The 27,900-nt window shown below is 35.6% G+C and overlaps 1 protein-coding gene across 2 annotated transcripts; it reads right to left on the reverse strand.

Annotated features, from left to right (window-relative positions):
* LOC149815738 (nuclear poly(A) polymerase 1-like) lies at positions 1–27,900 on the reverse strand. 2 transcript variants are annotated; one of them, XM_089988858.1, is made up of 12 exons: positions 27,061–27,900; positions 26,815–26,892; positions 26,551–26,658; positions 5,051–5,113; positions 4,791–4,952; positions 3,286–3,399; positions 3,034–3,096; positions 2,623–2,952; positions 2,029–2,196; positions 1,142–1,942; positions 413–489; positions 1–327 (listed from the first exon to the last, which is right to left on the reverse strand). In XM_089988858.1, the coding sequence occupies exons 1-12, from the start codon at positions 27,175–27,177 to the stop codon at positions 279–281; spliced, it is 2,130 nt and encodes a 709-aa protein (XP_089844984.1). In that variant the 5' UTR covers positions 27,178–27,900; the 3' UTR covers positions 1–278. The 2 variants fall into 2 exon arrangements, with proteins under 2 accessions (XP_089844984.1, XP_089844986.1); XM_089988860.1 differs by lacking the exons at positions 26,551–26,658; positions 26,815–26,892 and having other exon boundaries at positions 27,061–27,891.

Here is a 27,900-nt window from a genome sequence, read left to right on the forward strand (position 1 = left end):
AAACAAAACAGTGGTTATCTTATGAGATGGTAATTCCATAGAATAATATATATTGCACAGGTTTCCACATAAACAAAATGTTGTTATTTTCCACGGACCCCTAAAGAGCATTTTCGAGCCTTAACATCCCTGACATGCCCAGTATTGCTCATACATCCACAATGCCATCTCTATGAATAAACTTATCAAGGATAGATTATGTATATGTATCCAAGGGATCTCTGTAAAACACTTACAGGTGGAGCATGACACTGGTTTTGCTCTTTGGCATACGGTATTCATGTGTTTGTGCTAGAGGACCTTGGCGCCGACAAAGGTGTCTTTAGCCTGCATAGATTTCCAAGCAAGGACCTGAGCATGAGGATTGTGAAATTTCAACCGAATTTTTCATGTAAGATAAGAATTTGTCTACCTGATCAGTTCCTTGCGCTGAGGTTTGGCTGTGTATGAAGAGAATCTGTTTGAAGACGGACCGTGTGGCACAGCAGGCTTGATCAAGAATGTAACTAAAAGTCACATTGTGCTTGTTCATATTCAAATTAGTTTATATATTAAATTATATATAAATTAAACCAAATGAATAAGCAGATGGTCAAGGACAAATAAATGCATGGATGCATGTTTGACTATGTCATATGGACGCTTCACTTAGCATGTGTATCCTACGACGAGATGACACGATACTCGGCCACACGAGGACATTTCATGGACACAATCAACATTGTGCCATTAACTTTATCTATTTCCTTTCATGATTATTTTGTATTCACTTGCTTTCTTTTTCTTTTAAAATTTCTCATCAACTATATTACATTTCAATTTCAACTTAGTCTTATTATTTGATTGTTTTTAATTATAGTGATTTAGAATTATTGTTCAAGAGCTTGAGATTGAGATGATATTCATGTTTTGTTGCTTTTGATTAAGAATTATACACGTGTGTGTTTGTGCATGTCTGTATGTCTCTATGTGTGTGCACGCATATGGTTGTGCCTCCATGTCCTCATTTTTCAGTAACTGTCGTGTCGTACCAAGGGTTCCCACATAGTGTCCCATTCCCTCATCCTTATCCATGTTAGATAGATGCTTGAATCATAATGAGAATTATTTTGCACACACAGGATAGGGTAGGAAACAAAACCTCAAGCTCTTCCAAGTCACCACTTTGGAAGTAGTGAGCAGTTGTGCAGGAAGACGAGCCGCTATCAATTTCCTTTTCAGCCACCAACTTTGGCATCAAGGGCTCAGTTGTGCTGCTTTGTGCATGTGTCGCATCCGTTTTCTGCACACCAAATCCGAATTCCTCCAATTCCTCCAGATCATCAGGGAAGGCTTGGAGTCCATTTGCTGAAGCTCCATCTGTTGGAATCGATCTTATATTTTCAATTGTGACTGCTTCAGACGAGCTTCCAACAGGTGGGCTGAGCTTTTCAGTCCCCTCTGTACTTTGGTGGTCACTAGGTGCGGCAAGTGATGTCCTAGGCATGTTAGAAGAGGTCCCAATGGCACTTTGAGTTGCTCTCCTCTTGCCTGAAGCATCAGCTACATCAGCACCTGCATCACCATCCAAGGCTTCATGCAGTTTCTCTGTTTGACCCGGGCTGGTGCTTTTCCGCTTTCCGCTCACCTTGCCATCCACCCCAGCTGCTCTTGGAGGACGAGAAGGCCTAACACCACCAGGAAAGACAAAAAGTGGCATGTTTCTTCTTTTAATATGAGATATTTGAATTTCCATGCCAGGTTTCCATAGAGTGTACATCGCCACAGACTGCTTGAAGTCATCAACAATTGGTCTTATATCAAACTGTTCACCTTCCTGTACAGGAACGCCTTGCTTTCGTTGCAGACCCATGAAGTAACAGCAATGAAATGGTCTTAATTTGTCTGAAAAATCTCCTGGATGAGGGTGACACTGAAGCACACTGTATGTGTATCTCTCTATCTGAACCAACATAGAACAGCTCAACGGTGACGCGAGTATAGTGAAAAGCGGTAAACAAGCTGCAAAAGATTAGTCGACTAAAGCACCTTCAGTGTAAGCTGGCGAAGCCGAGATTCAATCCAGCCTTTCCATTTGCGCAGATCATCATCATTTTCCGCTGTGACATCAATTTGAAGATAGTTCTTGTACACTTCAAAGAAGGGATAAGGCTCACACAGACTCTTCCAGTCTGCTTGACTGCCAGACTCCATTTCCTGCAGATATATAAACACTATGTCTATACCATAAAAGTCAAATTGGATTCATAAATCAAAGTCACACATGCATTACAGAACCAAGAAGATCAAAGGTGAAACAAAGAAAATAAGAAAGATATGAGGAAGCTAGACAAAGCTTAACATCTCATGCGGTGGTTAAAAAAATGACAACTAAAATTTGATCATATAACATGAATGAAATTTTACAGCTAATACAAAAGACCTATGAACTCAAAGAGAAACTTATGGCTAATCATTTGTGAAAATTTTAGAATCCAAAAGAAGGGTATTGTTAGAAACTGAGAACAAACAAAATACCAGCAGCTCCCCTGTTCATTAATAAACTACGCTTCGTTTACATAATTTGCATGTTTGTGGTTTTCCCATCACATCACATGAAGCAATTGGGAGGCGACAACCCACCTCACAGATTTCCTTTCCTCGTTGGAACTCTTCAGTCATAACTCGCAGAGTACTTAGCGACACATTGTAGCTAGAATTCATGCATGGATAGGCAGGTGTAATTATTGGCATATGATGTAGTCTGTCTCGGGGATTTTTCCTCGGGTCCCAGACAGGAAGTCCTAGAGGACCCTCCTCAATAGCACACAGCATGACTGGATTTGGCCAACGCCATTGAGTGTAAACTCGGAAAAAGCGAGACACCAGCATACTTGGCACGGCATTTGGGTACAGCTGGCAGATACGAGCAACAAGCAACGCCCAGTTTATACCTCCAAGGAAGCCGGAAACCTGGTCAAAATAGTCAATTTAGCAATTCCAAACAACAGCAGATTAAGAAAAGTTCCATCTTTCATATTAAATGATCCTTACATTAGAATAAACACCACGACGTTTGGCCCAAAACCTCATGCACCGCAACGTCGTCCGGAAGTTCTGTCTCATATGACATGAATGTAATATTGTCAAATGCTGGTCACCAAGATATCTGAAGAGAAGTTGAAACAATGCATATGATAGAGGGGCGAGCACATAGATGACTTCTGGCATGTCCTCCACCCCCCCTCCCCCAGAAAAAAAAATGCAAATATAGCCATGTGAAGGGAAAGAGAACAAAAAATGAACCTGAATATTGGGAACCAATCGCAGAATCTGATCAGTAACCCTACACCCATTGAGACTCCGAACAGTCTGTTCATCAGCATTCTGTAATGTTGAATCTTGGGAAATATCCAAATCCTGCATCAAATGGCGGGAAGATGTTCAAAGTAGAAATTCTTGCAAGCGAGCTAATAACGAATATTATAACAATCTCATCACTATGACCTGTGGAAAAGAACATGGTAATAATTGTGATATTGCTACATAAACCACCATTGTTTCTGACCTACAGCCAACAAAAATATTGTTCTCCAACAAGCTAAAAGGTACACACATTTTTTCTCTGCCAGTATTTGCATATATAGGAAAGTTCTGAAACTTGTCCATCAACAGACTGTCAGAAGTTTCATCTGACAAATATCACCAAAAGAATGCATAAGCATCATGATGGTGCCAATGGATAACGAGTCCTACAAGGATAAGAACCACCCTTATAGAGAAAAGTTCTAGACATTTTATTTGGAGACACTGGACATGATTCAGTAAAGCTCCGCTAGAACCATAGTCAAATATTTGCACTATTTTGAAAATACAGTAATTTTATTATGATATTTTCAAATCTGATAGAATCCCAAATAAATCACAAATTTCAATCACTTATTTTGAAATATCATGGTACTAATGAAAAAAAAATCGGCTTGAATACATTCAAGATGTAGATCCATAAAGGTTAAGATGGTAGTAATGAAAAAAAGCCAATGATCATGATGATCATAAGTTTTTGTTAGATATGCATCTGTGTGTGTGTGTGCGCGCTGGCAAAAGGTTGCCTAACTTTTGTCACACTGAACCTATCAATCATCCTTTTTCAACTGCCAAAGCCTTCACAATTTCTCGGTCAAGGAGTATTAAGCCTTCTGAATATCTTCATCAAAGTTAATTGACATGGTCAAAGAACCGATGACATAATCATTTGACACCATAATACCTTTTTCTTCATGTTAGTACAATATATTACTAGCCTATCCTCCACTCAAAAAAACAAAGAAAAAAACGGACCTGTCCTTGAGGGCAAATTCAAATATCATGTGAAGATATTCACATACTAGTGATAAAATGAGACAAAGTTGTACTGCATCACCGAAAATACTGAAAATAATATTCAATCATAACCCACAGAAAGTATACAAGTCCATTCATAATACCAGTCACACATATAGGTCGTTCAGAGTAGAACAGTTACAGCAACCCAGTCACCGAGCAGCACTTCTAGACTGCATACATAAATGTCCCAAAAGAAAGGAACTGTAGCATGTAGCAAATTACTTAAACAACATTGTGAAGTTATGGCACTTTATCAGAGACATGCAATTTTTTTTTTGACTAAGCTAATTACCATAATCTGATAAGAAAATTCTGAATAAGCCAAAATATATTGAGAAAAATCATAAAGTACTGATAAAATATTTTTTTCATACCATCCACATCAAACTAATGTAAAATAAATGCACCGAAAGACAAGAAATTACCTCGGGAATGACCCAAAGAGAAAGCTTAGCATAAAGAAGATCAATAGAGACCCCATTAAATTTGAACTTCATTACAGGAACATGAGCATCAGGTACAGGGTGAAGCTCAGTCACCTCTGGCATTTCTGCCAGCATAGTGTGAAGCTCCACGAAGAAGTCCTCCTAGAAGAAATTCATGAAACCATTGTAGTTCAACCAATAAATCTCTAACACCCATGAATACATTACAGGCAACAATATTGCAGGCAAATTGCTCTTACTTCTCGTGTAGCATGTCTTGGGCCAACACATAGTGTATCTATATCAGCTCCTGGGCCATGTACCTAAAGAGGAAATTCACATTGAGACTCCACCAAATATGGTGAAAGAACTTCAAGGTAAGGAAAAACTTACACCAGCCAACGGAGAGTGTAGATTCATCAAAAAGCAATCAAATAATATTTTTTTAAATAAACAAATAAGAGATGTCATTGCAATAGTATTATCCTTAACATTCAAGAGGAAAAGAATTATGTCAAAATCGAATAATGGATGAATTAAGGAAAAAAGGTCCAGGAGAATGAACGTTCACTTATTTATCACAAATAAGTGCTGGTATTAGTTATAGTGATAAATCCCAGCTTTACAGCCATCCCAATCTACATATAATCATGAAAAGAAAGTCCCGAAAGAGAAAATTTATTTGGCTATGCATGAATCACCAAAATTTTGCTCAACTCTAGATGAAACAATTTGAACATGATTCCGAGGTCACAAGTCTATTCAGAAACATATTGGGTTATGAACAACTAGCTCCAACCAATCAAAACTGACATAGACAAGCAATGCAAATTTAATGATATAAGTACATAAGAACCATTGCTTTCTATTTTATACATGCCAAGCAGCTAGGCCTTGGCACTCATTAAGTTGATAAATTTTGGCCTTCTTTTCTTGTCGCTTCAGTGGAACGATTCTATCTGTTAGAAACTTTTGCCAAAGGGACAATCTTCAGTAGACCAAATCAGTTATCATTCAAGTCTCAAAAGATCTGATTGAAAATTTAGTAACAAAGCCAAAATTGATTTAATACAGTCATGATGCAATCTATGTCACATAGACAGATGCAGGAACATGACATGATGGAGAAATGCTTGATATGACACAAACTTTGTAACTTTAGGACAATCGTGTATCATTGTAACCCCAGCCCCTCCACACACACAACAGGTTGAATATCTGCAAATTCCTGGATAGTAACTATAAGCCACTCTAATTGACAAGCATTAAATGCTAAAAAATTGAAATGTAATCAATGAAAACTTTTAGAACAAGTACCAAAAATTAAGGATCAAGATCATTAGAAAGAAAATCAAGTCATGGTATTGTCCATGTCCCACACAAGTTTTCATGAAGTGTCATGGTGTCTGACATCATGTTATGTAAAACCCGTAATTTTTAAGGATTATTAATAAATAAACTCATTTTTTTATCTCCAAATTAGAAATGTGTTTCTAGCTTTTGAATTTTATTTATTTATTTATTACATATTCATTTGTTCATTCAAGCCAATCAGGGTATAATTTGCATTTATAGAACTATTTTGGGCTATAAATCACTATTTATATATATATATATATTATATTTAAATATATTTTTTATAGAGTTTGTAAATTATTGGAGTGTATTTGTGTGTTATTTGGCTCTTGTTAATGATTTATAGGGTAATTTGCTATTTTTGGCTAATCTTGTTATAATTGATATTTTTGAGTTTTTGGCATTTCGATCACACACGAAGGGTTTGTTGTATTGCTTGGGTAGCGGTCTTTGCAGACTTCGAAACTCCTCGGTCTTTTGAGTTTTGATTCATTGTTCTTCACATTATTAAGGTAAGATACCTTAATTGAACTTGTAGAGAGCATGTTTAGGCACTAATTGTGTACGCATGATGTCGTTACACTAAATATTTAAATGAATTGCAAATATAAGTTATGCTCACACACTTCACTTAGTTATGGATATCTAGGACTCTTGTTATTGTAATTCGGAGATCATGCTTGTCATGATTGTAGTTAGCGGAACCTGTGTGTGGGTTTGAATGCCCGTGCACTTATGAATGTATAATATATACGCAATGTATGTCATCATACTTTGATTTGCGCATACTATATTGCTTTGCATGTTTGTATGAATTTGATTCATGGTGCACATATAACTACTATGGATATGTATAAGTCGTGTTCAATGCATAATGTGAATGTTATATATATTGTCTTGTCACATGATGAACTCATTTATTCTTGTATGGAAGAATGCATGCGAATGTTATAAATTGTTTTGAACTTCTATATCTTGTTTGCTTGAAAAATATATACATATGATGTACGGTAGGATGGTCAATGAGATTTTGACCAACCCTTACACAATTATATCTAAGGTAATATATTGATTCATGTGGTGAAAAATGCATATGACTTTTATCGTGTGTGCAAATCTTGAACTACATAGGAGTTATATATGTTGAGGTTTAGTTGCTTCGTATTATGAAATATGCATGTTCACGTATTCATGCATAGAACTCATGTTTTGTTTATGCATGCTTCGAGGTTCAATTTACGAAGTGCAATGTTCTTTGTGGCGATGATATGATGCGTAGGATAATATGCTTTTGTATGATATGATTTAAATGCCACGTGAAATGTAATGATGAATGTATGCGATAAATGTTTAAGTTCAATAGTGAACTTTGGTTCATGAAACCTTATTGGTTAAATGTGTGATTTTATAATTTTAATGTCATATGAAGTAATGTATGATGTGATGCTTTGATTGTATACATGCTTATGCCCGTGTTGATGGCTATCGACCCTGAGAGTGGTCAATTGTATTGATGCATGTATCACAATAGTTTTCACTGGATATGGTACCCGTTGAGGAACTGTTCCCAAAGGATCCTCTGTGAGGGTGTGCATGACCAAATCAGGTAATCCGGCTAGAGCGGTAAGTCTCTGTGAGGAAGTACATTGTCCAAGAGCGGGTAGCCCGCGAAGACGGTATATTCCTATGAGAAAGTGCATTGTCCAAGACCAAGCAGACCATCCGTCTAGGGCTGTAACTCCTTGTGAGGTTGTACATTTCCCAGACCAGGTGATCCGGCGTGGATTTTGTAAATCTTTATTATGAATAAATGAAATGTTATGATGAATTGTGATGATATCTGAGTTGATTGAGATAGCCAGTTATGAATCTATATATTTGGCTTTTCTATTATAACATGATTATATATTGAACTCAGATATGATAATCAGATCCTTATTGATTTTATATCTTGATATGAGGTTATAATTGTGATGCTTATGTTAGCGTATAGGTGAATGACACATCACGCCTACAAATGACTAGTTTTGACTTATTAGGTGAATGATATATCACGCCTACATAGTTTCGTTGCAAATTATTGCATTACGATTGTCTGAGTAAATATCACACCTATTTATCATGATTAATGTGTATCATGAATATCTAACTAAATTACTTATAAGGTATGTGCGTGTGTTTCACGTTGGAATGGTCAAATGTGATTTGACTTATTGTTTATAAGAATTATGAATGCATATGAAAATAATGCAATGATCTGAATGTCTTATATATATATATATAAATAAATAAATATATATATATATATATATTATTTATTTATGCGATGACTTTTATGACTTAAATGCATATAGATTATGCTTTATTACGTGAGTTAAGGTTGAATAGAATATTAAGTGATGAAATATTTTTAAATGTTTTATGTTCGAATGCTTGAAATGAATGACTCATAGGACGTTGTTCCCTTGTCTATCACTTGCGATGGATGAATAATATATCTTTACCTTTAAATGTTTGATATGTTTTCTTTAAGTTTGAGTTTGGGTTGCTTTACCAAACTTTAGTGAGTCTGACCCCGTTTTATGGGGAACAGGTAATGCAGGTAAAGTATGATGAATAGTTGGAGCGAAGGGCTGGTCGAGGTGCATCCTCGAGGGTCCACTCTTACCTTGCGATCTTGGTATTCATGATCTTTTCGTTTTAAGTACTTGATCATGTAGAGACTGAAGTATTTTTTCATACTCTGATTTGAAATGAAATTAAACCTCTTCATATTTCAGTCTTATATTGTACGTGGTTTGAAATGTGTATATCCCGTACATTTTAATTTGATTGTTATCTTTAGTGTAACCGCGCCCAAAGTCTTAACCGTTTTTAAAAATCGTTTCCGCATTATAAGATCAGATTTACTTATACTTATCAAAAAAAAATTGGTCTCGAAATTTAAATATTTAAACTATAATTAAGGTTAAAAATTTTAGGGCGATACATGTTATCCATGTAACATAGAAGTCAGGTGAAAGCAATGGGTAAAAATCATAATAAGCAGGTGAAAGAAATGTGTATATCCCGTACATTTTAATTTGATTGTTATCTTTAAAAATCGTTTTTAAAAATCGTTTCCGCATTATAAGATCAGATTTACTTATACTTATCAAAAAAAAATTGGTCTCGAAATTTCAATATTTAAACTATAATTAAGGTTAAAAAATTTGGGGTGTTACATGTTATCCATGTAACATAGAAGTCAGGTGAAAGCAATGGGTAAAAATCATAATAAGCAGTTTTTGTTTTGCTATTTCAATTTTCAAATAACTTGGCAAGAATGATTCAGCTTGTTCTTACAAGAGGATGATGGAAAAAGTTTTGAAGGAAAAACATAATCGCTGACAAGAATTATGAAAAAAAACATGTTTGAAATGGAAAATATATATTTAAGGCCCTCTCTTATACAAAGATAATCAATGCTAGATGAGTAGATCTTGTTACCAAATAGCAAAAAGTAAGAGGTTAACATATTGTTCCCAGTTGTTCTCTAAAGACAGTCTCGTACAGTGTTTAAAAAGTACAGAGAATCTCTAGTTAATTAGGTCATCATTCCCTCTTGTTTTTTAACTTCCAATTACCAAAACCCACTATGCCTCCAAGAACAAGAGGGAGTTGCTTGGGTTAGGTTTGGTTATTTCCAACGCTTCTAACATTTCCAGCACCAGTGCAGCTGGAAATCAGCATATCGCTAATACTGTTACAAAATAGATCCATCAATGCATGTCCCTAGTAATTATGGCACTAAAATAGAAACGGTTAGAATAGAGCTTTTTTTTCTTGGTGTATGTGCATGTGTGAACACGTGCATTTTCAAATGAAATTCAAATGCTCTATATCAAATATTTATGCTCATCTATGTCACACGGACTCGGCTCCAAGGTCGCCGCACCCGCGTCGACACGCACCGACATGGGTGCGGCTCGGACTCGGTCAACCCGACCCTGGGTGCGGTCAACGCACCCAGGGTCATTTTGGTCCATTTTTTGGAAAAAAAAAATTTTGAAATTTTTTTTTTAAATTTTCTGGGCTACAGCTGTAAGGAAAAAAACCCATCACAACTAAAAAACCTGTACACTTTCAAGTTTTAAGTACAGAATGGGCACAACTCAAGTTTTTGTGGTTTTTTCCTGTATGAAGAAAGTGAATTATTACAGTGTATGAAGAAAGTGCCCAAAAGTGAATTATTCCTGTATGAAGAAAGTGTACAGAATGCCTTCACAACTCATCACCTGTCCCCTAATGGGCACAACTTTGACCGAGTCTTATATATATATATATTTTTAATATATATATAGCCGAGTCCCCGTGTCCAAAATTTTTGAAATTGCGCCGCACCCGTGTCGCACCCGCACCCATGTGACATAGATGCTCATACATTTACTAGTTTGTGGAGAAACTTGAGATTGTTTGTTATGATGAGAATAAATGCTTATTAGATACATCAGACACCATTAACTGTACTCGCTTCCCATGTGACCTATTTATAAGCATAACTTGGCAAACTAACAAAATTTTGTTAGCACATAGTTGTTGCCAAGAATAGTGGGTAAAATATCCCAAAAAAAAGAGCCCATGAGCACCTTAAAGGACATGCAATTGCTCGTGCTGTATGCACTTGTGCATGTGTATGTACACATACCCCCGTGTGTGATATATATACATTCACAAGAGTTTGTACTCACGTGTGTGTGTATGAGAGAGAGAGAAGCATATTAGCTTTAGGTCTAAATGGAAAACTGCCTCATTAATTGGACATAGAGAAGTAGGAGCTAAAATTCAGTCCCATGTCATGGAAGCATACTCTTTCTAAATCTAGAATGAAGCCCTTTACTAAATATTACTAGCAATTAAAAAAACCCAAAGTTAACACATTTCATCTAGTTATTTTCTGAAGACAAATTGTTATTAGTTGCTAACAGGTAAAGACAGTCTCTCCAATTGATAAGGTTGTTATCCCCTCTTGCTGATTACTACCTTCGCATCAAAAGCTGCCGTGTGTCCAAGTACAAGAGGGATTTGGTTATTTCTAAAAAGAAGTAGTCATTCCCTACTGGGTTTGGATCTCAGATCCAGACCCAACTCGAGTTTATTTAGTCACATGTTCATTAATGGTCCATTGTAATTTAGCTTGTTGTGTAATGGATATTTTTGCACCCTAATATTTGTACCAGCCTATACTTAATGATAAGCCATATACCGCAGACCCTAATTGAGGTTTTCTGCAGCCACCACGTTCTCTCTCTCTCTATTTTTTATTTGTTCTTGTGATTGAATGGCAGAACCCATGATTTCTAACATGGTATCAGAGCAAAAGATCCAATCTTGAAGATCGTGCCCTTCTTATGAGCCTCAAGCCAAGTTTTTGTCTCTTTGTAAGGTATCTCTCTATCGGATCTCATCTATTCTCCATTTTATTCCCTTGTTCTTAAACCCAATCTTGAATCTATTCAAGTTAACGTGTTTCCTTTCTTCTAAAATCCGAGTTTTGGATTTGTTCACGTCGACTTTTCTTTTCATCTATTTTCTTCTCTCTGCTTTTTTGTTCTTCTTTTCTCATTGTCATATTTCTCACATTGGAAACTTTGTCATCCATATGTCCAACTCCCTCTCTCAAATGTCATTCATGCTCCTAATATCAAGAAAAATATTGTTTTTGTTCCTAAGCTTGTAGATGACATTAATGCTTCAGTTGAGTTTACTCCTTTTCTATTCGTCTCAAGGACTTAGGAAAACGTTCGCTAAAGAGAAACGACAAGGGAATATGTACGTGTTCCAAGATAATCCTTTCACTCGTGTTCCGCCTGTTGATTCTACCTTGAAGCTCACATCATCTTTTTTCGTTCCTCCCGAGAGTGTTTTTAGTCTTTCTGAATGTATTGAGCCGAATCTTTGGCATGGTCGTCGGGGTCATTGTAGTAGTCGTTTTATTGAAAAGCTTGTTTCATGCAGTCTTATTCCCAAATTAAGTCTAAGTTTAAGTGTCAATGATAAAAAATGTTATAGTTGTCTTCAGTGTAAGAGTCATGTTCTTCCTTTTAATTCTATTAATAAATGAGCTTCAAGACCTTTTGAAATTATCTCTTCTAATGTTTTGGGTCCGACTCCAGTTCCTTCCATGTCTGGAATCAGATATTATCTCATTTTTGTTGATAGCTACTCTCGGTATACATGGATCTTCTTTATGAAATGTAAATCTGAAACCTTCAAGTTATTTCAGAATTTTCATTCTTTTGTTCAAAATCAATTCTCTGATAACATTTGTTTTCAATGTGACGGAGGGGGTGAATTATGTTCAAATGACTTTATTAATTTTCTCCAGACAAATGAAATAAGTAGGCGGGTGTCTTGCCCTCATACACCTCAACAGAATGAGATTGTTGAACGGAAGCATCGTCATATTGTCGAGAGTGCAATGAGCATGATGCATGATAGTAACCCTCTAGTTACCTTCTGGGTAAAGGCTTTTCATTCAGCGGTTCATTTCATAAACCGATTGCCCATGAATATCTTGGAAAACAAATCACCCTATTTTTTTTTTGCATGGTGTTCATCCAAATTATCATGATTTGTGTGTATTCGGGTGTGTATGTTATGTTCATGGTGACAGTTCAATGTGGCACAATTTTCAGGATAAGGCCTTGAAGTGTAGATTTGTGGGGTATGCCGATGATTATAAAGGGTACAGATGCTATGATCCCATGAGTAAGCGTATCAAAATATCCAAAAATGTTGTATTTGATGAATTAAATTTTGACCACAATGCTAACACTTCTCCTGAAATTAAAGTTTATCACCCCTAATTGAACTCTAATCTCTTTTCTAGTGTTGATGATGTTTGTCATTCAGAATGTAATCAAAGAGATGAGGAAAACATGTCTGATGTTGCACAAAATATTCAAGAAAGTGTGATTTCAGACCCACTCTTGGCTCCCGAAAAGTATAAAGGCATTGTTTACTCTTGACGTGAGAAAGAGACCCTCTCCAACTCTGATCAGGAGATGAATTCTTCTTCTGTTTTTGTTTCATCCTCTGCCCCCAAAAGATCTACTCGCTCTCGACATCCTATTGATAGGTGGGTTAGTTATGAGAATTTCACAATGGATTTCCAACTCTTCTTAACCTCTTTAGGTAAGAAAGATCAACCCACAACATTTTATCAAGCAGCAAATTCTAAGAGATGAATTGAAGCTATAAATGAAGAAATGGAAGCTCTTCATGAATGTGGCACTTGGAATATTGTTCCTAGACCACACGATCGGAATGTAGTTGGGTCAAAGTAGGTGTATAAAATAAAGTATAAGTCGGATGGTACTATTAAGCGATATAAAGGTAGACTGGTTGCCAAGGGCTTCACACAGAAGCAAGGACAAGACTATGAATGAGACCTTCAGTCCGATTGTGAAAATGGGCATTATCTGAATCATACTATCATTGGCTATTGAACATCAGTGGACTATCAATCAACTGGATGTGAAAAATGCATTTTTACATGAAACTCTGAAGGAGGAAGTGTACATGGAGCAGCCCACTGGATACGCAAAAAGGAACTCCAAAGAATATGTGTGCAGGCTAAAGAGAGCTATATATGGTTTGAAGCAGACATCTTGATCTTGGTTTGACAGTTTTTCTCTTGAAGTAGAGAAATATGGCTTTAGTCGGTCTCTTCTTGATCATTCTCTTTTCAAATTCAAATGCAAAGATACAGTTACCTTGTTATTGATATATGTAGATGACATTATCATTACAGGTAACTCTAATCAACATATTGAGCAGGTCAAAGAACTCCTAAACCAGAGGTTCAAGATGAAGGATCTTGGTAAACTACGATATTTTCTTGGAGTAGAAGTTGACAGGACTACTGAAGGCATGACACTTACCCAACATAAGTATACGATTGATGTTCTCAACAAGGCAGGTACGAAAGATTACAAGTCTCACTAGTTCTTTCCCATAATCCAAGTTTGGGCCTTGAATTCTGAAGCATGAATTTATTTATTTTTTTAAGAGTTTAAAATGCTTTTTGGGAAGAGTGAAAAGGATTTAGTTACTGATTTGGTAAACACATCTGCTACTTGTAATTGTAAGGGGATGAACCATGTAACTAGTTGTTGTTGAGTCACATTCTCACAAACAAAGTGACAATCGATGTCAAATGAAAAACAATATTAAACTCGCGATATTTGTCACTATGCTTTGGTCTTAAGTTTGGATCTTGGATCAGATCAACTAACTAGATCAAACCCAGTCTACACATAAATCCAAGATCCATTTAATTTCTTATAAACAAGAGGAGAACCCCCTTAGAGAACCCCCAAGGAGATCCATGGATCAGATCCTCTCTCTCTCTCTATTTTTTCTCTGGCTTATCTTTCCTCTTGGTTCCAGCTTAGACCAAGCCCACTTGAAGTGAGTTTGGACTTGCCTAGCTTAACTTGAGCCCACCTGGGTCAAGTCCACTTGACCTACTAGGTTAGTCTTTCTTTCTCTTTATTTGTTTTGGTCTTAGCCTAGGTTAAGCCCACTAGACCTAGACTGAGCTGAGGTGAGCTTGGACTGACTTGACATACAATAAACCTAGTTGGGTTAAGACCCCTTGACCCTGATTGCTTGACCTCCTCTACCTTTTCCTTGACTAGGTATAACACATCTCATCTAGCCTAGACCACTTAAGGTCAGTTCGATCCGAGTCGAACCTAAACTAGGTCCAATCCGTTTTTGACCTAAACCTGATTGTTTCACAGTGACAAGTTCTGCAAGAGATGTTCTTGGTTGTGACTATACAGAACGTAAGGAAGTGTTGGCCACAACCTATGAGGGTGACAAATGTTGCGTTGAGCCACCTCTGCCAAATTTTTGTAGGTTTGCACGTCATTTTCTCTCTTTCAAGTTATTTATTGAACTAATTATCGTGTGAGGTAGGATTTTTCTTCGCATACAACTTTAAAAAATAATATCTGGTCCTAGTCCTTGGTTTATGCCCTTTAGGGAACTGCAAGTTTGCTTCGGTGTTCATACACATACCCTTGCTACTATTGCTTGATATTTATGGTGAACTATGTGTCATAGGGTCTTAGTCCTTTTGGTGTTTGATTTTCAAGTAAGGTAACTTTTGACTTTTTTCTCTTGTTTTTATTTTTTTGGTAAGTTTTATTTTAACCTTATTTTAAAGTTTGTTTTTGTTTTTATCATTTTAAACTTTAAACTTGGATGTCACATAAGATGGGATGGCCCACCTTTGGACTCCTACTATTTTATAAGTTTTAGTTAATTTTTGAAATCCATTCTATGAAATTCAAATTAAATTCACTTTAAATTCAATTGCAATATTTCATGAACTTGTAAATTCCCATGAAATGCTACTAAATGAAATTTAGTTAAATCAATACCTAATTAAATTCTACTATTAAATTTTGAATTCTCCACATAATTAAATTACTTATTCCAATTATTCTTTTAAGGTTTAATTCAAATTTCTCAGAATTTATTTCTGAAAAATTTGAGCTTTATAGGGTCAGTGAGACCTAGGGCGTGTAGGGGTTACTTTCTCATATTGAAAATTTTGTTAAATCCTATAAACCCTATAACACAGTGTCTAACTAAATTATTATTATGAAATTTCTTTTCTAAAAATATCATTTTCTCAATAATGCAGTTCGAAAATGATTCCTACTCGAGTCGGTAGGACCTGTGGTCGTATTGACTATTTGATTTTGTACATCAGGTTTCAAACTTAAAGTAATATTCGATTAAGTCTTAATTTAGATTTGAATCAAACTCACATCTAGTTATAATGTTCGAGCCATATTTATTCAATCTGAATTCAAATTCAAATCCAAATTTGATCCAAATTTGAATTTTTTAATCAAAATTTGAATTGATAAAACTACATAAATTGAAATCAAAATTTAATAAGACTTCAAATTAAAATATGCACTTTGTTTGAATCCTGACTAATATTAAAACTCAAATTAAGTTTTTATTTAAGTTCAACTTAAATAGAGAATAAATATGATTAAAAATAAAACCCTGATTTAGAATAAATTCTCAACGTGGAATTTATTTTGAATCCTAATTAATACTTGAATTTCAAATAAATTTATAGCTTAATTTTTAATAATATTTTAGCCTCGGTTTACAGTTATTTCCTATAAAGTATAAAAAATTTATGGGTTTTACAATTATTTTTCTGATTTTGAATTGGATATGAAGAGAACGATGATCATAATAATTTCATATCTGACTCAGATTTAGACATATCCTATGCAGATTGATTCCAATATAATATGGGTTGAAACTCTGACATATTAAATGATCACTTCAAACAAAAACACAAATTAAGTAGAACAAAAAGCTATACACAAATGGGGCAGAACTAGAGCGTTTGTTGGCCTAAATCTTCATGCACTTTTGGATGGTGGTAAGCCAAATGTGTAACATATTAGTACCAAAACTTGCAGTGAAATGCCTATTGTAATTAGAAAAAGTTGGGTGTATTTTGATTATTGCCAAAATTTTAGGCATGTTTTAAGATATTTTTTAAGAAAAAAAATATTATTGTTGGTTATCAAATATTACTAAATTCTCTCTCTCTCTCTCTCTCTCTCTCTCTCTCTCTCTCTCTCTCTCTCTCTCTCTCTCTTTTCCATTTATAACATGAAGAAACCTCTTCCAGCAAGAAGACTTGGTCAAGCTGGCTCTACCTTTCATACCTCGTGCAGACGACATTAACCTTCGAGGATAGGATCATAGGCCTATGTTGGGTGTCAGCTTGTGCAGGGGAGAAATATTTTTTTTGTTTTGTTTTTGAAAGGCAAGCTGGGGTTAATGCTAAGTTAGAATTATGGAGACAGACATTGGAAGCAAGAGGTTTTAAGTTGAGTAAGAGTAAGACAGAATACATGGAATGTCGATTTAGTAAGCAACGAAGTAGTGATGGGAGTGTAGTGAAGCTTGGTGAGCACGAAATACCGGTAGATGATTCTTTCAAATATTTGGGAACTATCATTCAAAAGTATGGAGAAATTGATGGAGATGTAAATCATAGGATAAAGGTTGGGTGGATGAAATGGAAGAGTTCAACTGGAGTGTTGTGCGATCGTAGAATGCCATTGCGGTTGAAGGGAAAGTTTTATAGGACGACTATTAGGCCCGCTTTACTATATAGTACGGAATGTTGGGCTGCCAAGAGACATCATATTCAAAAAATGAGTGTAGCTGAGATGCGTATGCTGAGATGGATGTGTGGAAATACAATAAAAGATAAGATTCGGAACGAGGAGATACGTAAGAAGGTAGGCGTTGCACCCATTGAAAATAAGATAAGAGAGAATCGTTTACGGTGGTTTGGACATATTCGACGAAGGCCTAATGATGCTCCAGTTAGAAGGATGGAGAAATGGGAAAATATATTAGTTAAAAGAGGTCGGGGTAGGCCTAGGAAGACATGGATGGAGGTGATAAGAAAGGATATGAATGCTTTGAACCTCACCGAGGACATGGCATTGGATAGAAATGAATGGAGGAAAAGGATTCATGTGGAAGACCCATAATGATTTTCTTTGTTGGTTCATATCGCCGACCCCAATTGTTTTGGGATGAAGGCGTAGTTGTTGTTGTTGTTGTTGTTGTTGTTTGTAAGACAGAAGGTCGAAGAGAAGGAAATTGAACCCGAATTCGTCCGGACTGCTGATCAAGTTGCTGACTTGTTTACAATAGGGCTTATCAAGGACAGATTTTGGATGTTAAAAGGCAAGTTGTTCATGGTTCAAAACCATGTACAACTTGAGGGAGGATGAAAAGAAGTCGTTATTCACGATTAGGTTTGGATCTCAGATCCAGACCCAACTCGAGTTTATTTAGTCACATGTTTATTAATGGTCCATTGTAATTTAGCTTGTTGTGTAATGGGTATTTTCGTACCCTAATATTTATACCAACCTATACTTAATGATAAGCCATATACCGCAGACCCTAATTGAGGTTTTATGCAACCACCATGTTCTCCCTCTCTATTCTTTATTTGTTCTTGTGATTGAATAAGAGAACCCATGATTTCTAACAATTTCCAACATGTCTTTAGGTTTATGTTGTATTACTATATTGTGTAAGGGGCATTTTTGTACCACAAAAAATATTCTACATATATATATACATATGTGTGTGTGAGAGAGAGAGAGAAAAGGGGGATTGTCCGCCCCTTGTCCTCCCCATCCAAATTCGTATCTTAGATACGTTTTTTTCACAACTCTGACCATATAGACGTAATTTCCATGGTTAGAAACATATGATCATACTCATGGATCAAAGTTTCTTGATGTGTTGGTAAGATTTGTTAACATAGAAATTTCAGAGATTTCAGAATCGTTGATTTTTTAATCCTTCTAACATCCTATCTACACATCAAAAAAGTTTGATCCAAGAGTCTATTGAGATGTTTTCAGCCATAGAGATCACATCCATATGGTCAGATTTGCCAAGGATCATATCTAACATACAAATTTTGAAGGAGAGGACAAGGGGTGGACCATCTCTCTCTCTCTCTCTCTCTCTCTCTCTCTATATATATATATATATATATATATATATATATATATATATATATATATATATATAGAGAGAGAGAGAGAGAGAGAGAGAGAGAAAAAAAAAGGTACCAACCCTACCCACTAAGATTTTTTTCGGTGTTTTTTCAAAATTCTGACCTTGCAGATGTGTTCAGTGTGATTGATTTACTAGAAATTGACACTTGGATCATGCATTTTGGATGAAAAAAATGGTATTTGAAGCCTCAAAAATTTGTAAAAATTGTAGACTGTTAATTTTTTAACCTTATAAAAACCTATCCCTGCATCAAAATAAAATGATCCAAGTGTCAATTTCTAGTAAGTCAATCAAGTTGAACAAATCTGTAACGTCAGAATTTGGAAAAAACACTTAAAATTCACGGTCCCAAGCAATCTGGTACCAGCAGTCGGGTAGCTTCCCACTGCTTATATATATATGTGTGTGTGTGTGTGTGTGTGTGTGTGTGATGGAGCGTGACCTAAGAGACACACGACCCATTGTTTCCCATCCTCTCTATCTCTCTTGCTTCTATTTTCCTTCTAACCTCACATGTGGAATGCAGGGCACGAATCTTGAGGTGACTTTTTCACAATTTCCAGCACTATCTTGGTACCAACAAAGCTAAAAAATGGTGTATGGCTAATATTATTACCAAATGGAACCACCAATGTGTGTTTGCGGTAATCATGGCACTGGAATAGAAATAAGAATAGCTAGAATAGAGGTATAATCTGTTTATATATATATATCCAAAATACCCGATAGGGGTATTTTAGTCTTTTCACATGTAATATAAGTTGTTTATTAAAACAACTTATATTTTTGTTGCATTTTTCTTTTTTATTTTTACTTTGTGGAATCCTTGGGGACCCCACATATAGAGTCGTTGGGGTCCCCAGTAGTCATAAATATGATCATTGGGGCTCCCCCAACGACTACATGTGTGGGAGCCCCCAAGGTCTCCCTCTCTCTCCTAGTTTGTGTATATAAAGGGTTGTCCACCCCCCCACCTCATTTGTAATATGTTCTTTCCCTCTTTCTCAATAATATGTCTCTCTTTTTGCCTTTTGGCATGACCCCTTTGTGGGTTTATGCGTTTGCACTTAAAGTCCTCGTGTACTCTTCTTAGTTCTTGTCCATTGTTGGACTTACAAGTGTTTTTCACTTATTATTTGTATTTTAGCTTATTTCATTACATGGTATCAAAGTCATTTGGGTTTTTTTTATCTTGGAAGGTTTCTTTTATGCCACTTAAAAGATAATGACCAAGATACTTTCTCTTTCTCCATCTCTATTTTCTTCTTCAACATAGAGCACAAATCAAGGGTGAAGCTCTCCTTCAAGCGCAATGATTCAAATTATTTGATGTGGGCGTCGGATATGGAAAACCATCTTAGAGGGAAGAAACTTTGGGGCTTCGTGATGGGGACCTCTCTTAAATCATGGTTGAAGCTCGCCAAAATCGAAAAAGGTGTTGAAAAAGCTCTTGATGGGAAAGGCCGCATTAAAAGCATTCATGATTATCAAGCAAAAGTAGAAGATTGGGAAAGTAACCACGCTAAGATTTTGGCATGGTTTATAAACAATGTTGACATTGCTAAGTTTAGAAAAGTCAATGAAGCTTGGTTCTTCCTTAAGGGTATGTATACCAAAAAAGATTCAGCTAGACAATATTTTTGTCAAGATAAAATTAGATCCACTAAACAAGGAAACATGAGTGTTTGTGATTATTTTAGTGTTTTGTCCCCTCTTTGGGACGAATTAGCTTTCTTGAGCCTAAATGGGTGGCCCCCGAAGACATTGAAACGAGAAGAGAGCAAGTTGAAAAAGAACACTTTTTTCAATTTCTTCATAGTCTAAGACCGGAATTTGAACAAGTAAGAGCATCTCTTCTTCATAAGAGCAAGGTTGTACTCATCGAAGATGCTCTTGTCGAAGTATGCCAAGAAGAAACTCGTCTTGGCATGACCTATAAGAATGATATTTTGGTTGTTACTAGGTCGGGATCAAATGTAAAAACCTATAAACCTCCTCACTTTGCAAAAACTAATAACTATGAAAATGGATCCAACTATAATAATGGTTATAGGAAGGGTGTTACTTGTCATCATTGTAATGAACCGGGACATATTAGATCGGTATGCCCTAAGCTTAAGGGTAAAGTGGCTTTCGTTGGTGAAGTTATACTGAAGAAAGAAGATACAAACATAAATAGAGGAGATATTAAAGATACTCTTAATCAAATTTCGGAGGCACTTCAACATCTTCAACTTCGGGTGCCGCCATCGCATCGTCATCATCTCCTCCAGGTATGTGGATTCTTTATTCTGGTGCTTCTTTTCATATAATACCACATAAAAATATTCTTTCTAAAGTCTACTCCAACCCTTCCTCATCTTATGTTTCAACGGCCGATGGGACTCCTTTAAAATTAAAAGTATTAGAACACTTGATTTAAAATATTCTCAAATTTTTCTTGTTCCAAAAATAATAATGGTTCCAAAAATAAATTTAAATTTATTTTTCATCCCTTAAATTTTCGATCATGGTTGAAAAATTTCTTTCGCACCTAAAGACTGCACTGTGCAAGATCTCCAGTCATGGAAGCTGATTGGGCAAAGCCATAGGAGAGGCGAGCTTTATTTTATAGATTTTTTTACTCTTCCACCAAAGTCATTTTGTAATTTTGTGAATGACAAAAGCATTGATGTTTGGCATAAGAGACTTGGCCACCTTAGTTTTTCAAAGATGTCATTTTTTTCATTTTTGGAAAATTCATGTAACGAAAAACACAGCTTGTAAAGATTGTATTTTTGAAAAAATGAAAGTGAATCCATTTCCTCAAAGAAATTTTGTGTCTACACGACCTTTTGAATTAGTCTATTCGGATGTATGGGGTCCCTCACCTATCATATCAAAAGGTGGCTTCTCATATTATGTGATTTTTGTTGATAATTTCACTAGATACACGTGGATTTATTTCTTAAATCATAAATATGATGTGTTCTCTTTCTTTAAAGAATTTCATGCAATAATTAAGAATCAATTCTTAAGTAATCTCTATTCTAAGATCGGATTCTGAAGGAGAATATATGTCTAATGATTTAAAACAAAATGAAATTTGTCATCAAAGGTCTTGCCCTAAAACTTTGCAACAAAATGTTTTAGCGGAAAGAAAACATAGGCATATAATAGAAACTACTAAGACTCTTAATTTTCAAGAATATTCCAAAAACATTTTTGTTTAAAGTCGTCCTAACTTCAACTTAATTAATAGAACTCCTTCAACTTCATTAAACAATGTTTCTCCATTTGAAAAACTCTTTAAAATGTTTCTCAACTTGGTTGTAAGTGTTATGTTCTTACTCATAAAAATGATAAGCTTTCTCCAAAAGCCATTGAGTGTGTTTTGTTAGGCTATGAAGAAAATAAAAAAGGATACTGATGTTTTGATCCGATAAATAACAAGCTTTATATTTCAGAGGATGTTACTTTTCTTGAAAATGAAAATGGTTTTGAGATTAAAGAATCACAAGAAAACATTGATTATTCCTTTTTATTTGATTTATTACCACGAAATGATGAGACTATTGAGGTCATTGAGTCCTTTGATAATAGTGTTAATCAAAATGAACATTCTCTTAATGATAAAGATAATAGTCAACACGAAAATTTGAATGAACATATACCAAGTAATACACATGTGTATACTAGACGGAAAGAAGGTAATCATCTATGTGCACTCGACAAATTCTCTCAAAATACATCTTTAAAAGAGTTTTCACATAGAAAATCAAATCGGATTTCTAAAGCACCAAATAGATTTGTATCCTATGACTCATTCTCTCCAAATTTTAGAGCATGTTTAATAGCTCTTCACTCTTTCTATGAATCATCTCATTATAAAGATGCCAAACAATATCCTAATTGGAATGAAGCTATGGAATTTAAACTTAATGCTCTTAAAAAAGCTCAAACATGAAAAATTGTTAATCCTCTCCAAGGAAAGAAACCTATAGCCTGTAAATGGATTTTTAAAGTAAAACTCAAAAATGATGGGTCCTTAAAGAGATATAAGGCAAGGTTAGTAGCCAAAGGATATGCTCAAGAATATGGGATAGATTATGATGAAACATTTGCCCCTGTTGCTCGAATGATAAGTGTTCGAGCTCTCATTGCCATTGCATCTATTAAAAAATAGCATATTTATCAATTAAATGTTAAAAATACTTTTCTAAATGGTGATCTTGGTGAAGAAGTTTACATGGAACCTCTTCCCGACATGATTTTAAATGAAAAAAGTTTTAAAATTAAAAAAGGCATTATATGGTCTTAACAAGCTCCTAAAGCTTGGTATGATAAATTCAGTAATATATTAATTAATTTGGGTTTTGTCTCTTGTTACACTAACACTGCTATCTTTGTCAAGAAAAGAGGTGATTCTATTGTGATTCTTCTTTTATACGTTGATGATATGATCATCACAAGAAATGACAAAGAATGAGTGAATGAAAGTGAAACTATTTTGAAGAAAACTTTTAATATGTCTAACTTGGGTTTCTTGAGATATTTTTTAGGTATTGAAGTGGCCTATTCGCATAGAGGATACATACGCTCTCAAATGAAATTAGTTGCTGATATTTGTGCTAAGTCAGGAATCTCAAATGAAAAGAAGGTGGAAACTCAAGAAATTATAAATGCAAGATTAAAACTTGAAGATGGTATTCTACTTGATGATCCTACTTCATATCGTCAATTAATTGGATCTCTTACTTATTTCTCCATCACCCAACCTAATATTGCTCATGTGGTTCATGCAGCAAGCCAGTTTCAACATGCCCCTGCCACTGTTCACATGGCAACAGTAATAAGAATTATGCGATATATCAAAAACACCATTTCAAAAGGGTTTTTCTTATCCTCTTCCTCATCATTTAATTTAACTGTTTACACTGATGTTGATTAGAGAGGTAATCCCAATGATAGAATCTCAACTACTGGTTTTTGTATTTTTTTAAAAGATTTGCTTCTTTTCTGGAGGTGCAAGAAATAGTAAAAGGTATCTCTATCGTCAACCGAAACCAAATATCGTGCCATGGCGACTACAACCATGGAAATTGTAGCTTAGAAGTTTTTTCAGTGATATGGGGATCACCATCTCAACTCCTTCAAAGATGTGTTGTGACAATAAAAGTGTAATCTGTATAGCAAGCAAGCATACATTTTATGAGTGCACCAAACATGTCGAGATGGATTGTCACTATATTCGTGATAAATATTTAAGAGGAAGTGTCTCTTTACTCTATGTCACATCGAAATATCAGTTGGCTAACTTCTTCACCAAAGTGCTCCCTACTGCTCGTTTTCTCTTTCTTAGCAAACTTTTGATTCTTTCCCCGTAAAGTTTGAGGGGGTGTATTATATATATATATATATATATATATATATATATATATATATATATATATATATATATATATATATATATATATATACATATATATAGTGTATTTTCAAAAAACCCGATAGGGGTAATTTCAAAATACCCAATAGGGGTATTATGGTCTTTTCACATGTAATATAAGTTGTTTATTAAAACAACTTATTTTTTTGTTTCATTTTTTTTTTACTTTTTGGAATCCTTGGGGACCCCACATATGGAGTCGTTGGGGTCCCCAAATTTATGACCCTTGGGGCTCCCCAACGACTACATGTGTGGGAGCCCCAAGGTCTCCCACTCTCTCCTTGTTTGTGTATATAAAGGGGGTGCCCCCCCCCCCCTCTCATTTGTAATATGTTCTCTCCCTCTCTCTCGATAATATCTCCCTTTTTGCCTTTTGGCATTACCACTTCGTGGGTTTATGTGTTTGCACTTAAAGTGCTTGTATACTCTTCTTGGTTCTTGTCCATTGTTGGACTTACAAGTGTTTTTCACTTGTTATTTGTATTTTCGCTCATGTCATTACAATAATCATGTGTCTTTGCATGCACATGCATATTTACAAATGTATTCAGGTATCCTATTATTGATCATTTATGCTCATTGCTCATACAATTACTGAATTGTGGAAAATCTTGTGATTGCTTTATGTATGATGATAATAAATGCTTATTAGTTATACCGTGGACACCTATTGTACTAGCTACCAATACACCATCTGAAATTCATTCTGCAAATTTATAAGCATAATTTGGCAGAATAACAAATTTTATCAGCATAATGAAGCCAGAATAGTCGAGTAAATTGCCAAAAGATTAAAAAAAACACAACTATAGAGAGAGAGAGTTCTTATGAGTTCAAACTGTTAATTTTCATTTTTAATTAGAATAGTTACTCATCAGTTGGACATATAAAGGCAAGTTGGATTTATAAAGGCAGGAGCTAAAATTCAGTCTCATATTAAAGAATGAAAATACAGACACTCAAAATGCCTATTTAAACACATGACAGTTTCTAGTCGATCTAATGCTCCAAATATCTAGTTAAACTAGCACCATCAATCGAAGTCAAAAGACAATGGAATGTGCTCCGGTTAACTTACACTAAGACTCCTTTCTACCTTAGCAACAAGGTTGCTATCAAGTGGATTGGAATCTAACTAACTTGAAAGATTTCCATAGTTGTTGGATTGCACTCTCATTAGTGTGATAGCACGAATTTCTCCTCTGTCAGCTGCCAAAGTTCGGAGTCTATGCTCAAAAGCATGCAGTAAGAGTTATTTAGGAGAATCTAAATATTATTCCCAGGATTTAAAGATTTTCCCTAATGAATCAGACTTGAGTCCATTATAAACTCAAATTAGTTTATTCAGCTAAAACTCACAGGTGAAATGGTACAAAGATACGACTAACCTGAGACCATACAAACCTAAGAGGCACAACAGGAAATGATAGTCTTACAAGAGGTTATGGATACAAGACCAACTTGGACAATCTATGCTAATATGTTTTAAGCAAAGTAAAAATCAGCGATCATGCACCGCAATCAGTTGGGCCAGCAAAGTCTTATCAAAACAGTGGTTTGAAGAGCTGGTATAAGTAGGGATCAGATGAGTGAACCAAATTCTGATGTAGTTGGCAAAGTAGAAGAGATGAGTCAACCAAATTAATGGCCAAGTTTGAGGACATGTCCAAACCAACTGTACAGCTGAGTTTGAAATTACCCAAAACCCCTAAGAATGGGTTGAATCAGAGACAGATAAGCAGTTCCCAAATTGTCGAACCGAAACTCCAAGTCTTTTATTCCAAGATAGAAACGAGATATAGAACTGTTTATCAACTTTCATGTACACTAAACAAGTATGCAGGATTAAGCTAATTTAATTTCACTAAACAAGCATCTAACATTATGCTACTTTACAGTAATTATGAGATAGGCAACTCCATAAAACCCACAAGAAGCAGGCAACAAAAAGTTTCCTCTGCACGAGAGATTTTCTATATGTTTTCAGTTTCTAGAAACAGCATGATTCGTAAGAAATTATTACCATTTTAAATTGCAAAAAGAACCAATTGAGTTTGATTTTCTTATATTATTGGGCAATTTTAGCTATATCTTTTCAGATAAAGGTTTATATTGACCTTAAAATCTTCGCCAAAAATAAAGACCTTGAACATAGAATATGCAATCTGAAGGCCACAAGGGCGTTTTGCTTGAAATGTTTCACTACACCATTCAGAATCAGTAGAAAAGCCAAAACCTACAAAAATTGTGCATAATTCATCCATGGATAAGTCAAACACCAAGATTTATATGCTCCTAAAATATGCCAGAAAAGATGAGTATTCATACCCCAAGCCGATAAGAACCAAAAGTGAATATCTTAGCATTTGCTTCTTGCACAAGCTGCTCATTGAATCCTTTAGCTCGGCTAACCTTTTTAATCCATAACTTCACTATCTGATAAGTCACAAATTTCTCATATTCAGAAATTATTCCAATTCCCACACTTGCATTCTTTTACAAATTCCATATTACATTCCACGAAACTAAAGAGCTCCCAACTGCATTTGTCCAAAAAGGTTTTAAAAAAAATTAATGAAATGCCAGCTTCACCTGATCTAATCTGCCAAGCACTTCTTCCCTAGAAACTGATTCTTCTTGACTTTCATACAATCCAGAAACTGCAAGAAACTGAATGCCCCAAATACTTGCTTTTATCAGACTTTTGCAATCATCACAGTGCATAATCAAGACAAACTAAAATGTAGTCGTTAACGGAAACAGTCCTCATGATATCAGATGTTAAAGTACGTTTGCATACAAATTACACTGAATTTCTTTTCTATGTGACATACTGACCTTCTCAAGCTCGTGCGTCCTAATGAGGTCAGGCTCAGTTGGCCCTCCCAACGAAATTGGCTCTGTTACTCCAAGATATTGCCCGTTATTTTGCGTAGCGAGTCCAGCGCTTGCCATCCGACCGAAAAACTAACCAATTTCACAGATAGTCTGACATATATACCCCAATTTTCTCCAAGATGAACACCCCAAAACTCAATTCTCAATACATGCCCACTCTTAATTTATGAGTAAAGAGCACAGAGATGCCGGAAATCGCAGTAGACTTTCAAATACGACCAATTCTCATGAAAGTATCAAAATGAAAGAAAACAATCCATTCTGCACTATCAAATGAAGAGGTAATAACAAAAATCAAGAAAAAAAACAAGATTGAAAAAAAGTACACTAGAAGCCCATAAGGGATTACAGTCGCTTCGATGAAGACAACAAAGTACAACTCAGACACTAACAACGAAGGATGATCACATCGACCACCACCGAAAAGCCTCTCACACGCAAAGCCACGAGTTCCCTTCTCGAAGATGGCAGCCGGAAAACCGATTTTGGCCGCCACCCACTTCGAATTCTCGCCGGAAAACAGCCCGATCGGTCCACGAAACCGTGACCAGGCCAGAAAAAAAGCGCACCAAGCGACCACCGAACGAAATTCAAAAGGAAAAGGATGGTTTTCCAGTCAGAGGGGATCCTGGATTGTGTATCGGGGATTAGAGGGGGGAGACCCCCCGAATCTGGAAGCGGTTGACATAGAGATAGAATCGTCAAAATACGGTAGCAATAACCCCAGGTAACGTAGGGTTTCTTCCGCGAGCCTGTTCTTCTTCCGGACTTCAATATGAT

This window comes from Nuphar pumila, chromosome 15 (genome assembly GCF_984573655.1).
Source record: "Nuphar pumila chromosome 15, dmNupPumi1.hap1.1, whole genome shotgun sequence".
Classification (NCBI taxonomy): Eukaryota; Viridiplantae; Streptophyta; class Magnoliopsida; order Nymphaeales; family Nymphaeaceae; genus Nuphar; species Nuphar pumila.